The sequence below is a fragment of the Pelodiscus sinensis genome, chromosome 3 (genome assembly GCF_052426305.1).
Source record: "Pelodiscus sinensis isolate ZL-2025 chromosome 3, ASM5242630v1, whole genome shotgun sequence".
NCBI classification, from domain to species: Eukaryota; Metazoa; Chordata; order Testudines; family Trionychidae; genus Pelodiscus; species Pelodiscus sinensis.
In genome coordinates, this window is record NC_143054.1 from 139,100,123 (window position 1) to 139,114,008 (window position 13,886).

The following is a 13,886-nucleotide window of genomic DNA, read 5'->3' on the forward strand; positions in this document are numbered from 1 at the left end:
ATATATCTGAATGAGCAAAATTATTGTTCCTAATGATGTTATATGGATTCCATTGCCAGGTATCTGAACACCACACAATTTTAATATATTTATCTTCACATCAGCCCTATAAAGTAGAGAAGTGCTGTTATCCCTATTTTACAGATAGGCAACTGAGGCACAGAGAGGCTAAGGGACTCATCCTGTCTCTCTAAAGAAGTATCCTATACCTCATGCTGCCCATAGAATGTCAGGTTATATGACACTTACCATTTCACTGCCTCCTCTGCTAGTCTCTGTACAAGGAAACTATAGATGCCTTGAGAGGAATGCTTGAGGGTTTGGTATTCGAATGTCCTGTGGAGGCCCAGAAGATTTTGGAGGTAAGCAACTGTGGGACGTGCGAGAGAGGAAAAAGGAGTTATAAAAGAAAAACTGTCCAGTCATGGTTCGCCTGTCCCCTCTGAGCTCAGGGCTGAATTAAGACAATCTGGAGCCAAAGGCACACCGCAACATTGGGATCCCTTGGCTACAGCCCTATGCTCTAGCCTACTTCGTCCATCAAAGGGAGTGGCAGTGGCAGTGAACTCCCTTTCTTCTCCCAAAGAGGCAGGAACAGTGATATGGGACCCCTGTGCACCTCAGGATCATTATCAGGGCTCCACTACCCTAGAGGGAAGCAGGGGTGACCTCTTCATCCCAGAGAAACAGGGATAGCAGCAAAGGGCCCTCTCAGTATTTCGCCCGGCATCAGAGTATATCCACTTGGGTGGGTGGTCTGGGCCCACTCTTCTCTTTTCACCATACATAGAGTTCTTCAGTGGGGCTGTTTTGGCAAGATGGTTTGGCAAAATGGTTCCCTTGGAGTGTGTGTCCTATTGGTCTGCACAAAGTAGTTCACATCTCTAAGAGCCGTAGTGTCAGGCTTTTAGCAGACACAGGCAGGCACCTCTACACCGCGATGCTCAGGTCACGTTTTCAAACTTTTCTTCACAATCATGAAAGCTGGGCGTCTGCCCTCAGGAGACGACTCCAAGAGTTGGGGCCCTGTACACAAACCTGCAGGTTTGAATTTGTAACTATATTTAGGAATTTCATTTTCTGAAGTGATTTAGATGCTTAGAGCCCAATGAAATTTTGGCTCCTGTGTGCCTAAAGCCCTTTTGATGAATAGACTCCTACATCAGTTAGGCATTGAATTATATAAATACCTTTACAAATCTTGGCCATTCTGCTTATGCCTTAATTAGCCCTACCAGGGATGGTCTCCCATACGCTTCTCTTTCTAGAGATTATATGTTAGAGGTTTTATAATCTCTTCAAGACATTAGAACAATCAAATGTGTGTAAGAGAAATGTCAGCACTTTTGTAACAGCTGAGAAATATACTTCCCTCCTCATGCCTCTCTGAAGTGCTTTTCCCCAAATCTTGACTTGTGGGCAGAAATGCCCCTTACACTCCCTAAATCAGCAGTTTTCAATCAGAAATCCTTGGCCCCTTGGGAGTCCGGGGCGGCCTGCAACTGAAACTGAGCCTGAGCCCCAGCTAAAGCTGAAGCCAGGAGATGCAGGGCTGAGTCCTGGTCCTCCCTGTGGGGCAGAAGCCTTGAACCCATGGGCAGATATGGGGATAGGGAGGGCATTGCCCCCACAAACTAGAGCACCACACATTTCCTTTCCTAGTCCCCTGGCCAAGTTGGAGGCCAGAAGCCAGTATCAGGAAATGCAGGCAATTTCTGCTTTGGCTAGTGGCATGGACTAGGCCAGAGGTGGGGAACCTTTTTTGGGTGAGAAGCAAAATTTAAAAAAGGCCCTCATTGACATGGCCCCAACTGAGAAGCAGAAAGACACTCCCCACATTCCCCTTACACACCAGAACCTAGGCAGGCCCAGTGTAGTAGATTTTATGTGCTCCAGCCTTGTGGTAGGGTGGCTGGAGTGCCAATGTGGGCTCCCCAATATGGGGGGGGGGGGAGGAAGTCCCAAGACTTGGGGGCTGGATCCAGGCAATCCAGGGCTACATGTGGCCCCTGGGCCTTAGGTTCCCCACCCCTGGACTAGGCAGAAGCAAAGTTTCCTCATCTCCTGCTGGTGTCCTAGTTTGAAGCTGCTCCTCAGCTCTCAGCCCCCTTTGCTCCCACAGAGGCAGACAGTAAAATCCACCCAGGTAGGGAGATCCTCTTGCTGAAAACCCATAGAGGGAAATTCTATATTTTGTATCAGACCTAACGTCAGGTAAAGGAGCCTCTTCACCCTTAGCTTGTATAACTCAGAGGAGTTTCCCTGACGTCTGTAGCAATACCCCAGTTTCCACCAGTGAGGGATCTGGGCCAAAATCTTTTAGCAGTTTTACTTATGTTTGTGAGCAGTGACCTCCTTTGTTTTTGCCTACAGTACCTAGAGCCCTGGCTCATCTCTAGAAAGGATCATGAGCGGGAACGGGCAATGTGGTGCAGTGCCCGGATCCTAAGATGCGTGGCCAAGCTTCCCAATTTTGATGTGAGTAACCCTTTACCTCTACTGACCTCACTCCATAAAGAAGAATTCTTCAGCACATACATCTGCCCAAATAAGCAACCTACTACTCACAGAATAAGCAAACAAAATGTAGGAACTGAGACTGCCTCCATTGAAGTCAGTAGGAGCTTTGCCAGTGATTTCAGTGGAGTCAAGCTCCAGCAGATCTTACTCTTCTGACAAATTACCCTGAAAGCCTTATTAGCACTATCTCAGTGCAAATGTATCCCTTGAGAAGTTATTCACTTTGGTCCATTCCCCAAAGCGATGTCAATGCAATCAGCACCAGCCTTTTAAAATTTCTCAGGGTAAGAAAAACTATTTTTTCTTGTGTTTAGGCTGTTTTTCCTTCCAATAATATTTGTGTTAGTTGTAGCATCACCTTTACTATGGAATTTAATCACCTGCAAAGCAGGTTGTTGTCTTGTGTAATTCTACCCCACAATATATTGGAATTCCGAAGTATACCACTGGTTTTAAATGTTTGTAAATTGCTAGACAAAAAACATAAAGGTAACACTGTAAGTATTGTTTAATTAAATGTAACATCATAGTTATATGCAATGTTTGAGACAAGTTTCTGTAAACAACTTTAAATGTTGCCTGGTATCAACACCCATCCATTTAGCCACCAGCTACCCCCCACACACTTCACCCAAAATAGATCTCCTCTGCTTTTCCAATGCTAACCTCAAAACCTCATGTCATATTCTGTGTATAATAAAGATAGACTGAGCGGCAAAGTTGGAATCTGAACTTTTCCATCATTTACATTGCCATGTTTTTAGTAGGGTCCACATGAAGTGACAACCAACCTAGAAGTCAATTATATCCAGAGTTATGGATATCTAGAAAGTCAGTGAGGCTTCCATGCTGGTAGATCAACTATTGATATGGTCTTCTTACTAAGGCAAAAGCCTCTTTACATGGATTTCTTAGATCTTACAAAGGCTTTTGACCTAGTCAGCAGAAAAGGTCACTTCTAGCTGCTGGAGAATATCTGGGTGCCCCCTCAAGCCTCCTGTCTTTTTCAGTACTTCCATGATAGCATAAAGACTAACTCCAATCTGATCATGATCAATCTGACAGTTCTAAAATCTGTTGGGGTGTCAAACTGGGATGTGTTTTGTCACCAACACTCTTGTGTGTGTGTGTGTGCGGGGGTATATTCTCAGGATTGGTTGCTTGAGAATTGGACTTTTTAGCCTCTCATGATGCTGCTGCATGACACATAGTAACATGATTGCTTTAGCACTTACATCATCATCTTTCAAGATGGACAGCTGCCATTCATAAACCAACTACTACCATAGCTTGCCCATTTTTTAGTCCACTTAACCATTCTTGGAGAAACACACCAACCTCTCACCTATATAAAGAGACCTCCTTCTTGAGCTTTGATTCAACTGTGAACCTGAGAACCCAAATCTTCATTCACTTTCAATGCCCAGAGTAGAAATCCCATTCTATGTACCTTCTCCATCCTCCCCATATGGCTCTATGTCCTTTCCCTATAGAAACAGGCTTGATAGAGACTGTGACCCTCTGCATACTACACAGTTTCTTTGCAGCTACCAGAGAGCCGCAATCATTGAGGCATCCGTATAGAATATATTGCATTTTCACTTGTAGTCAATGGTATGAACAGTTTCTAAAGTTTATTGGTCCAGCCCTGGCCTTGTTAATTCCCTTGTACTACACCAATTGTTTAAAGGGTATTTAAAACTGATCTAAGTAGACAGCTGAAGATTTCTCAGGCATGAGAGAACTCAGGAGCAATTTCAGGCTTTTAGAACTGGCTTTAAGCCACTCTGCCACCATGCTGCTTTATGCCCCAGCAAAAGTGACATAGGGGGTGCATTCTATACTCCATCAATCCCTACTGGCATAAGAGACCCACTTAGAGTAATCCTGAGGCTGTTCAAAGTCATGCTGGAGTACCAAAGGAGGAAAAACACCCTTTGCTGTTCCCCAAAGATATGCAAAGTAGTCCTCCAGTGCACCTGTGGATCTGGTCCATTGTCGTCATAGGTAGTGCCTCTGGTACACAAGGATCTCCATTATAAATCACAGACAGTTAAGATTCTGCAGAGCTCCTACTCCAAATATTTAGATTTTCAGGTTATTTTACTTTTTGACTACAAGATGCTAATTTGAGAATGAAGCTGAAGCAACATATTGCGTTAGGAGGGAAATATTTAAAATGTTCATAGGCACAAAGCCCAGGTGTCCCCCCATATTGACTGATGATCACATACCCCACTGCTAATTGACTTGTTTTCTTTTTAATTAGACATCAATTGAATTCAGCAGACTAGGTCGCCTGGTTAGGCTGCTTGCCCTTCGATGCCATGACCCAGTGGACAACATCTGTTTCTTGGCAGCCCGGGCAGTATACAACTTGTATTGTATCCAGCTGGTTAAAAGGCGTAAGTGAAAACCATTTTTCTACATCATTGGAAACTGAAAAGTTCCTCCTTGGAGCAAGCCCTTACAAGCGTTTCTTATTACCAGCAGATTAGTTTCAAATTCCTAGTGTAATCGTTTCTATTGTTTTATAACATGGCACCGCATAATCAAGAAATTAGAAAAAATGGTTACAGCTGCTGCTGTTTTTATTTATGTATTTAGAATCTGTTTCCAGTTGAGCCCACAGTGCCCTACATGAAGTACAGACAAGGAAAATACATATTTCCCTTAGCAGTGCAGGTGCAGAACTGTTGTGCCTGGGAAGGCCATGGAAATAAAATAATGTTTTCCTGAGGGGGGGTGAAGAGATAAGGGAAGGGAGAAGCAAATTACACACGGAAATGATGCAGTTGACTTATAACTAGTATCTAGTATTAAGGTGGTAGTCCTCAAACTGAGGGGTACCTGACCCTAGGAATCTCTGGAATCTCCGCTTTCATCTTTTAAGGGAATCCCTGGTCATTGTGATTTGAAATGAAAACCTTCACAATGTTACCCAACTATAACCAGTGTAGAGGAGTATGCCTGACCTTGCAAAGAGACTGAAACAACATCTCTTGGATGTGACTTGTCCTATGCATTCCTATTTATTTCAATGGGTGCTAACTCAAGTGCCAATAATAATATTTCATGGGTCAACATTGTTAATTATTTCACTACTGAATGCATCTAAGGGGAGGAAGTATATTTTGAAGCTCTTGATTTACTCTGGGTAACTGCTCATTTCGGGGAGATAGTGCTGAGGGGCAGACCAAGATAGTTTAATTTTCCCAAAGGGTGGGAAGCTCAGTTTCAGAAGGGAAATATAGTGTTAAAAGAAGGACTAGCTCAGAGTGGTGCACACTTTTCAGATTAAATATTGATTCACAGGCTTATATAAGTATAATAGTATTCACACGTGATATATAAAGGCAGGGCTTGTGTTACATGCATCACTAGCTATTCTACTGAGTTTTGAACCAACTAGCACCATGACCCATTCAGACATATTAACAAGAACAGAAAGAAATGTCACCTAATTGAGAAATGACAAATTACACAAAGGTGTGTATCTCTTCCAGAGCTTAAGAAGGGACATGGACTGACGAAGGTAGACACGCTAAAAAATCTGGGAACATACAGTCCCTCTGTGTTCTACAACAACACCTCACAAATTGCTAAGGTAATTACATTCAAGGCACTGACCAATGAATGGTGTTTTCCTATGTATTATAACAGGGCTACTCAAAGCACGGCCCGCTGGCCGCATGTGGCCCGCAGCCCATCTGTTTGCAGCCTGCGATGCAGTTTGGGTTTACGCGGGGCTCAACAAAAAAGTAGTCAGTCTAATGGTCTTCTGTTGATATGTGTTTTAATAGTTAAATTCCTGAACTGTCATTGCTCATTGAAAGTGTTGTCATATGAGTGGAAATAGGGTAAATATTGCATTTTATTAATATCAGCAGAACTGACTTAAATGGGGCTTGTGTGTTGTGTAGTCTTGTCTTAATCTTTGTATTCATGCCGTCAGTGTGAGAGAAGCTATTTGCATATCTATTTGCATGTATATGCAACCACACTTAAGTTGCAGCCCTCAGCATGTGCTGTGAGGATCATTCTGGCTTCCAAAACTGAGTAGCCCTGTATTATAAAAACACTGATCACAAATTCTTGGTGAAGGATGCAGCCAAATATCAAAATGAACCCTATTTGAATTTCCTTCCAACTTTGGCTAGGGAGATTTGATTTTTCCTAAATTTGCATTTACTATAAAGGCCAAGGAAACCTTTTCTTTTGAAAACAAAAAATTGGCCAAAGTGTGTGGGGGGAAGGGGAGGGATTGAGTTACGGGTAATGAATCATTAACCTGATTTTAGAGCTGCTCAGCAACAATTATTGTATGAGTATGGCTTTTCAAAATTTGTCCATTGATAATGTTAATCAACTGAAAAACTGTGGTTTTCACCAAACAATTTTTTGAGAGACAAATATCTGGTTTGCTCAGAAAACTGAATTTTCATCAGAAAACAAAATTACCAAGTACCCCAAACCCAAAAACTTTTTGGCTGAAAACCAAAAAATATGATTTAGAAATACTTCATTGGTAGGGCCCTAGCAAATTCATGGTTCATTATAGTCAATTTCCCAGTCATAGGATTTAAAAAATTGTAAATGTCATGATTTCACCTATTTAAATCTCAAATTTCACAATGATGTAATTGTAGGGGTCAAAACGGAGCTGGGGAGGGTCACAAAGTGATTGTAGGGGCATTGCAGTGCTGTGACCCTTACATCTGTGCTGCTGCAGGCAGCTGTACGGCCTTCAGAACTTGGCAGCTGGAAAGCGGCAGCTGCTAATGGTAGAACTGCCACCACCATCAGCAGCACAGAAGTAAGGATGCCCTGGTACGATATTTCCACCCTGACTTCTGTGCTGCTGCCTGCAGAACTGGGCTGTCAGTCAGCAACCCCCACTCTCCAGCTGTCCAGCTCGGAGGGCTACACAGGTCCGAAGAGCTAGGCAGCTGGAAGGTGCCTCAGAAGTAAGGTTGGCATGGTCTGGTATTTCCACCCTAATTTCTGTGCTTCTGCTGGCAAGGAATTGCTTTCTGAGCTGGGGACCTGGCCAACAGCCTCCACTCTCCAGCTACCCAGCTTTGAAGGAAGCACAGAAGCAAAGGTGGCAATACTGCAACTTCCCCTCCTAAAATGACCTTGCAATGTCCTTGCACTCCCGTCAGGACCCTCAATTTGGGAAACATATGTCTCCCCCATTAAAGACATACTGTCTTCTGTACAGTACAGAATAAAAGCGCACAAAAGACCAGGTTTTATAGGGCAGGAGAGTGAGACCAAATTTCACTGTCCATGATGCATTTTTTCATGGCCATGAATTTGGTAGGGCCCTTCTCATTGAAGCTGTAGTTCAGGTTCCTCGTACCCCCATTCTTCTTCGTGTGCTGAAATCCCCTGCTGGGATTTGTTGCTTTAAATTAAGGCAGCTTCTTAATATTATTTCTGAAACATCTATATACTAAGAGATTTTCAATTACAAATTTAAAAGCATCTAAAATATGAAAATGATCCTTGAAGAATGTTGGATAAACGTTCAATTATCCCCACAGTTCATGTGATTTCCTAGGTCCCAAGCTTAGCGTACTCCCCTCTTCTCCTTTTCAGAACTGAATTTTGTCTGTTAGTTGGTCACTCCAGCTCTGGTGACAGCAGGACATGCTTTTTCTCCTCTTTGTTTTAGGCCTTTGCAGAATATTTTACCCCACTACAGCTAACAAACCTGGTTCTGACAGCGCTTGATGGGTTGACAGATCCCAGGGGGAAAATCTCTCGGGCAGCTGGAGAACTTCTCAGTGCGATTCTGGAAGAACGGGGAGCTGATCTGGAGAAGGTAGGAGATTCTGAGAGGCCACTTTTAGAATTGACTGTTCTGGAGCCAGGAGGTATGGCTGACAACTCCCTGTGATGAAATTGTCTGTCTGAATATGGGTGACAGGGAAGAGATCATGTGAGGATTACCTGTTGTGTTCCCTCCCTCCGGAGCATCTGGCATTGGCTACTGTCATCAGACAGGATACTGGGCTAGACGGACCATTGGTCTGACCCAGTATGGCCATAAATTCTTATGTTCTTTCATTCTTAATTGTCCATTGCTTAGTCCCAATACACTTTGTCAGAACATTGTGAAATACCTTCTGTTTCTGGAGAACCAGAATCTGAGCAGTGGAGGTTATTTTTCTTTAAGTGCTTCCATTCCTTGATATTCTAGTTAAAAATGTAGATCTAGGGTATGTCTACACAGCGAAGTTATTTCAAAATAATAGCTGTTATTTCAAAATAACTTTACTAGCATCTACACAGCCAAACCGCTATTTTGAAATTAATTCGAAATAGCGGAGGGCTTATTTCAAAATTGGTAAACCTCATTCCATGAGGAATAACACCAAATTAAATATAGCTATTTTTAAATAAGCGCGGTGTAAACACTTATATCAAAATAGGGGGCCTCCAGCCTTCCCAGGGTGCCCTGGTGGCCACCCCAGCCTCAACCAAGAACACTTCTCTCCCTCCCCCCGTCTCTGGAGCCCTTAAAGGGGTTGACTCTGGCCACAGTGCCTGTGCCAGCTCCAAGCCTGCCAGCCCAGAGCCAGCAGTCACTGCCTCTGACCCAGTGGCCCCAAAACATGAGCCAGCAAGCCATTGGCAGCCAGCCCTCCACTGCTCCCCAGGATCAGTCTGCCAGCTCCCAGGAGCCTGCCAGCGCCTGGAGAAGGTGGGCACCTTCCTGGTCCAGGGTTGAGATCATGGACTTTATTCAGGTTGGGGGGGGGGATGCTCCCAACATCCATGATCTCCTCACTAGACGGAGGAACACAGCCGTCTATGGTAGGATAGCTGCCAGCCTGGCCACCAACGGCCACATGTGAACCCAGGAGCAGGTTTGCATGAAAATCAAGTTGGTCCGGCGAGACCCCCAACTCTGAACCCTGAGCTTCTTCTCCCCCTTCTTCTCCTTGTTTCCCCCTTCCAGCTCCTTCTTCCCAGGTTTCCCCCTCCCCTCGCCCACTCTCTCTCTTCCCCTCTCCCACCTCCTTTCTCAAGTCTCACCAGAGTTTCATCCCCCCCACAGTTTTGTTAAATAAAGAGAGTTTGTGTTCATGAAAATACATGTATTCTATTTTACATCAGGAAGGGGGGTTAGGGAAGGGTAAGTGGAAAGATGTGAGGGAGGAATGAGGCACAAGCCCCCAGTGGGGCAGACCAGGGAGTCTCTTAGTGCTCCTCAGGGTGGAAGCTCTCTCACAGGGGCTCCTGGATACTGACAGCCCCCCGATGGACATCCCGGATGGCAGCCTGCAGAAAGTGCAGCCAGGCTCGCAGCAACGTGTCCATGAGAAGCACCAGAGTGCCCGGGGCAGCTCTGGCTCCATGTTGCAGAGTGCTGTGGTGTCCCGAGTGAGGGCAATCAGAGCATGCAGAGACAAAATGTTTTGCTGTCCCTCATTGAGGTAGTCAAGCAAGCAGAGAAACCTGAGAACCAACTGTCGGGGGGGGGGGGGGGTCCCTTTAAGCACAACCCTCAGATAGCCTCAGGCAGCAGCCACACAAAGTAACTCCTGACCTGATGCCCTGGTTCCGACCAGCCTTAAATGCGATTCAGCGTCCACACTGTGTGTGGACGCACTATTTCAAAATAGCAAAACGCTATTTTGAAATGCATTTTGTGTGTAGACACGTTATTTTCAAATAACTTATTTCGAATAAACTATTTCAAAATAAGATATTTTGAAATAACGCTGTAGTGTAGACATACCCATAGGCTGTGTCTACACTGGGCCACTTATTCCGGAAAATCAGCCACTTTTCCGGAATAAGCTGCGAGCTGTCTACACTGGCCCTTGAATTTCTTGAAAAGCAACGACGCTCTACTGTACAAAATCAACCGCTATTCCAGAAAAACTATTCTGCTCCCGCTCGGGCATAAGTCCTTATTCCGGAACACTGTTCCGGAAAAGGGCCAGTGTAGACAGCCCAGTAGTCTTTTCCGGAAAAAAGCCCCAATCGTGAAAATGGTGATCGGGGCTCTTTCCCAGAAAAGCGCGTCTACATTGGCCACAGACGCTTTTCCAGGAAAAGGGCATTTCCGGAAAAGCAGCCTGCCAATGTAGACGCTCCTTTTCCAGAAAAACTGAAAACGGAATAGTATTCCGTTTTAAACAGTTCCGGAAATTCATGCCCGTGTAGACACAGCCATACAGTGTCTTCTTATAGAGCCACAATAATGACTCTATAGTTAAGGCTGTAAAGCAGTTTCTGTTATAAGTCAAATTTTGAAGCCTTTCTAGATTTTTGAAGGAGACGATCTCTTTTCTTCCTGAAATTTCTCATGCCTATTTTTGAGCCAGTTTGGTTTGTACATTAAGAAGTAAAGAGCACAAAGGATTTGGACAATTATTGTAAGGCTACCTGGAAAATACTGTAGTTGTTAGATGTGAAACTTTGAAACTGGGAATTTTTTGAAGTTCTCTGCAAATTTCATAGAGTCTTTGAGAAGGCATAAAGGGACTTCTAAGCAATGAGAGGCTACCATTAAAGATTAAAGTTCAATTAGACAAAATAATTAGGACAATGCAGAACCACTCTCCAGAAATTGATTGGTTTTGTTTTTAGGAAGATGTCTCCTTTGGAGACAGGAACACATTCTGTTGCTATCATCACTGTGTCTGAAATTTAAATTGTGCATTTTATCACCAGAGGGGGGAAACAAAACAATATCCCCCCATCCCAAACATATAAACACATGTATCCAAGTATAGGAAAAATCTTTAACTGGGTGTTTCTTACAGGTAGATGACACTCTGACTGGGATTTACCAGCGTCTCAGCCTTATCCATGAACCCACTACGAGGCAGGAAATGTTGAGGGCAGTGTGTTTTTTGGCTGGAAACAACACCAAGAAAGTGGTGCCTATCCTGTTGGACCATCCTCTCCCATGGGACAGGTAGAAAGTTTTCCAATGCTCTTTCTGCCTTGGTTCTCCAAGGCTATGTCTAGACTGCAAGCCTCTTTCGAAAGAGGCTCTTTCGAAAGATACTTTTGAAAGAGCCTCTTTCGAAAGAGAGCGTCTAGACTGCACGTTGAACTTTCGAAAAAGCAGCTTGCTTTTTCGAAAGAAAGCATCCAGTGAGTCTGGATGCTCTCTTTCGAAGAAGCCCTATTTACATTCAAGAACGCCTTCTTTCGAAAGTTCCTCTTTCGAAAGAAGGCGTTCTTCCTCGTAAATTGAGGTTTACCGCCTTCGAAAGAAAAGCCACGTTCTTTCGATTTAATTTCGAAAGAACGCGGCTGCAGTCTAGACGCAGGTGAGGTTTTTTCGAAAAAAGGCTACTTTTTTCGAAAAAACCCCTGAGTCTGGACACAGCCCAAATGTATGTTCCTTCTTTCTTTTTGTTCCTGCATTTTATGCATGTAGATTTCATATTATGTTCCTCACTGTACTAGGTTGTGATTAAAGCAAGTTGAAAAATGGGATATCTCTTTCATTAGAAATTCATCATCTTTCTGGCAAAAGTTAAAATTTTAACAACAAATTTAGTTAATTTTGGGACCAGCTTTAGTTGTGATTAATTATTTGATGTGTTTAAAACCTATACTGTGTGATAGTGTCTTGCTGGTTTTACTGGAAACCATGATAGCCCACTTTTCTGGTCTAGTAACATACAGTTGTGACAAATAAAGCCAGTGTCGCCTCTATATGATTGATGGGGAATCACTTCTTCCTCGGGTTTTTTCCCCCAGAATGCTGTTTCTTACTTCTCTGCTCTCTGCTCATGGGCATGATTCTACTCCAGATATCACCAATATATGTATATAGAGAGACAAGTTATAGCAGTATAGGTTTAACCTGTGTAGAAGGTCCATGCATGAGGGATGTATACAGGTGAGCCGACAGATTTGCCAGATCCCTGGGCAAGGGAGGGGGTCCCAGTTCTGTGCTTCTGGCAAGGGCAGGGCCTTGGGATGAAGGGGCTGGACTGATTAGGCAGCCCTCAGCGCCGCCTGCACTAGACTTTTCCCCACCCACTGTCACCTGGAGTGCACTGCCAAGGGATTTGCTGGCAATTTAAAGGGCCCACGGCTCCAAAAGCAGCAGCAGCAGCCAGGAACCCTGGGCCCTCTTTGTACTCCTGCATCAGTTGGCCTGGACGCCTCCTATCTAGTGGTTTGAGCGCAGGGTTAAGTGTGAGAACCCCAGGTTCTGTATCCAGCTTTATCAGTGCCTCATTGTTTGACCACCACCAAATCACTTTACCGCTCCCTGAGTTTGCAGCACAGGTTTACTCTCGTTGCTGCACCTCCTACTCGTCTTCTGGGAATTAGCTCTTCTCCAGCACTGCAGTGCCCTTCTCTGGCAGGTCTCTCTCCTTTCCCTCTCCTTCATGCCATGCCCTGTGTCCCTGCCAGACCATGGTGCCCTTCCCCCGGGTGCTGCCTTCGGGTGATGCCTGCTCTCTGGGTTCCTCCTCTTCAGGGAACTGGCTTCCCCCTGATCGCACCACTTATCTCAATGACCCACCGCAGTCCTGAGTCTCACCCCTTCCCTCTAGGGCAAACTACAGTCTGCACTAGCCACTCTCATCATTGGTAAGGGGGATGGAGCTGCTGCCTACTCGCCTCATCCCCAGTCGCCTCCCACAGCTCTAGTACCCTCTCTGGCCCCTGCATCAGGGACTCAGTCTGGGAGCTGGTCATCCTGGAGCTCCCCTGGCTCCCCCTGACCTTCCCTAGCATGGCTTTGTTCAGGGAACCTTTTTCTATACAGGCAGAGAGTCCTTCTCCCCCAGAGCTGGAGAAAGCCTGAGTACCCTCTGCTCTGCAGCCCATTTTGTATAAACCAGCCATGTGCAGACTAGCTGCCTTACGCCTTCTCCCACTTGGCTCAAGGCCCAGCCCTCACCTGGGGCTGTTTTAGCCTCTTCTTTTCCAGTGCAGGGCAACCGCTCCATCTGTAAAATGGGGCTAATTAGTTTTACTTACACTGCTGCTCATCAGTATTGGGAGGCTTGTTTCACTGCAGTCCTCCGAAATCTTTGAATGGAAGTTGGTATAGAAGTAAAAAAGTGTTATTTTTGGGCCTCTACGTTTGTAGCAACACAACTGAGCTATGGAGGTTTTTGGGCACCAGAAGAGAAACCACACTCAATGTTCTTCAGCTGCTGATAACAATCTTGGAGGAAAAACCAGTCCAAAAAGCCAAAAGCAATATCTCTGATGATGAGATCGCCCTCCAGCCCGTTGCTGTGAGTACACTAGCATTTAGGCTGTGGCTTTTTGACAGCAAAAGAGAGAACTGGAAAAGCAAAACCTTTAGGGATGCTTTTATTTGGTAGGCGGGGGGAGGGGAGACACTTTGGCTGTCCCCTCAG

At 44.8% G+C, this 13,886-nt stretch overlaps 1 protein-coding gene across 4 annotated transcripts in view; it reads left to right on the forward strand.

Moving 5' to 3' along the window:
• Positions 1-13,886, forward strand: part of LOC102447280 (maestro heat-like repeat-containing protein family member 1) — an 80,170-nt gene that overhangs the window by 51,005 nt on the left and 15,279 nt on the right. For all 4 annotated transcript variants that reach the window (XM_089777383.1, XM_089777384.1, XM_089777386.1 and 1 more), the window contains 7 exons: positions 273-362; positions 2,374-2,478; positions 4,790-4,925; positions 6,027-6,127; positions 8,201-8,350; positions 11,307-11,461; positions 13,610-13,760. In XM_089777383.1, the coding sequence (XP_089633509.1) occupies positions 273-362; positions 2,374-2,478; positions 4,790-4,925; positions 6,027-6,127; positions 8,201-8,350; positions 11,307-11,461; positions 13,610-13,760 (888 nt within the window). The remainder of the gene's footprint in view (positions 1-272; positions 363-2,373; positions 2,479-4,789; positions 4,926-6,026; positions 6,128-8,200; positions 8,351-11,306; positions 11,462-13,609; positions 13,761-13,886) is intronic.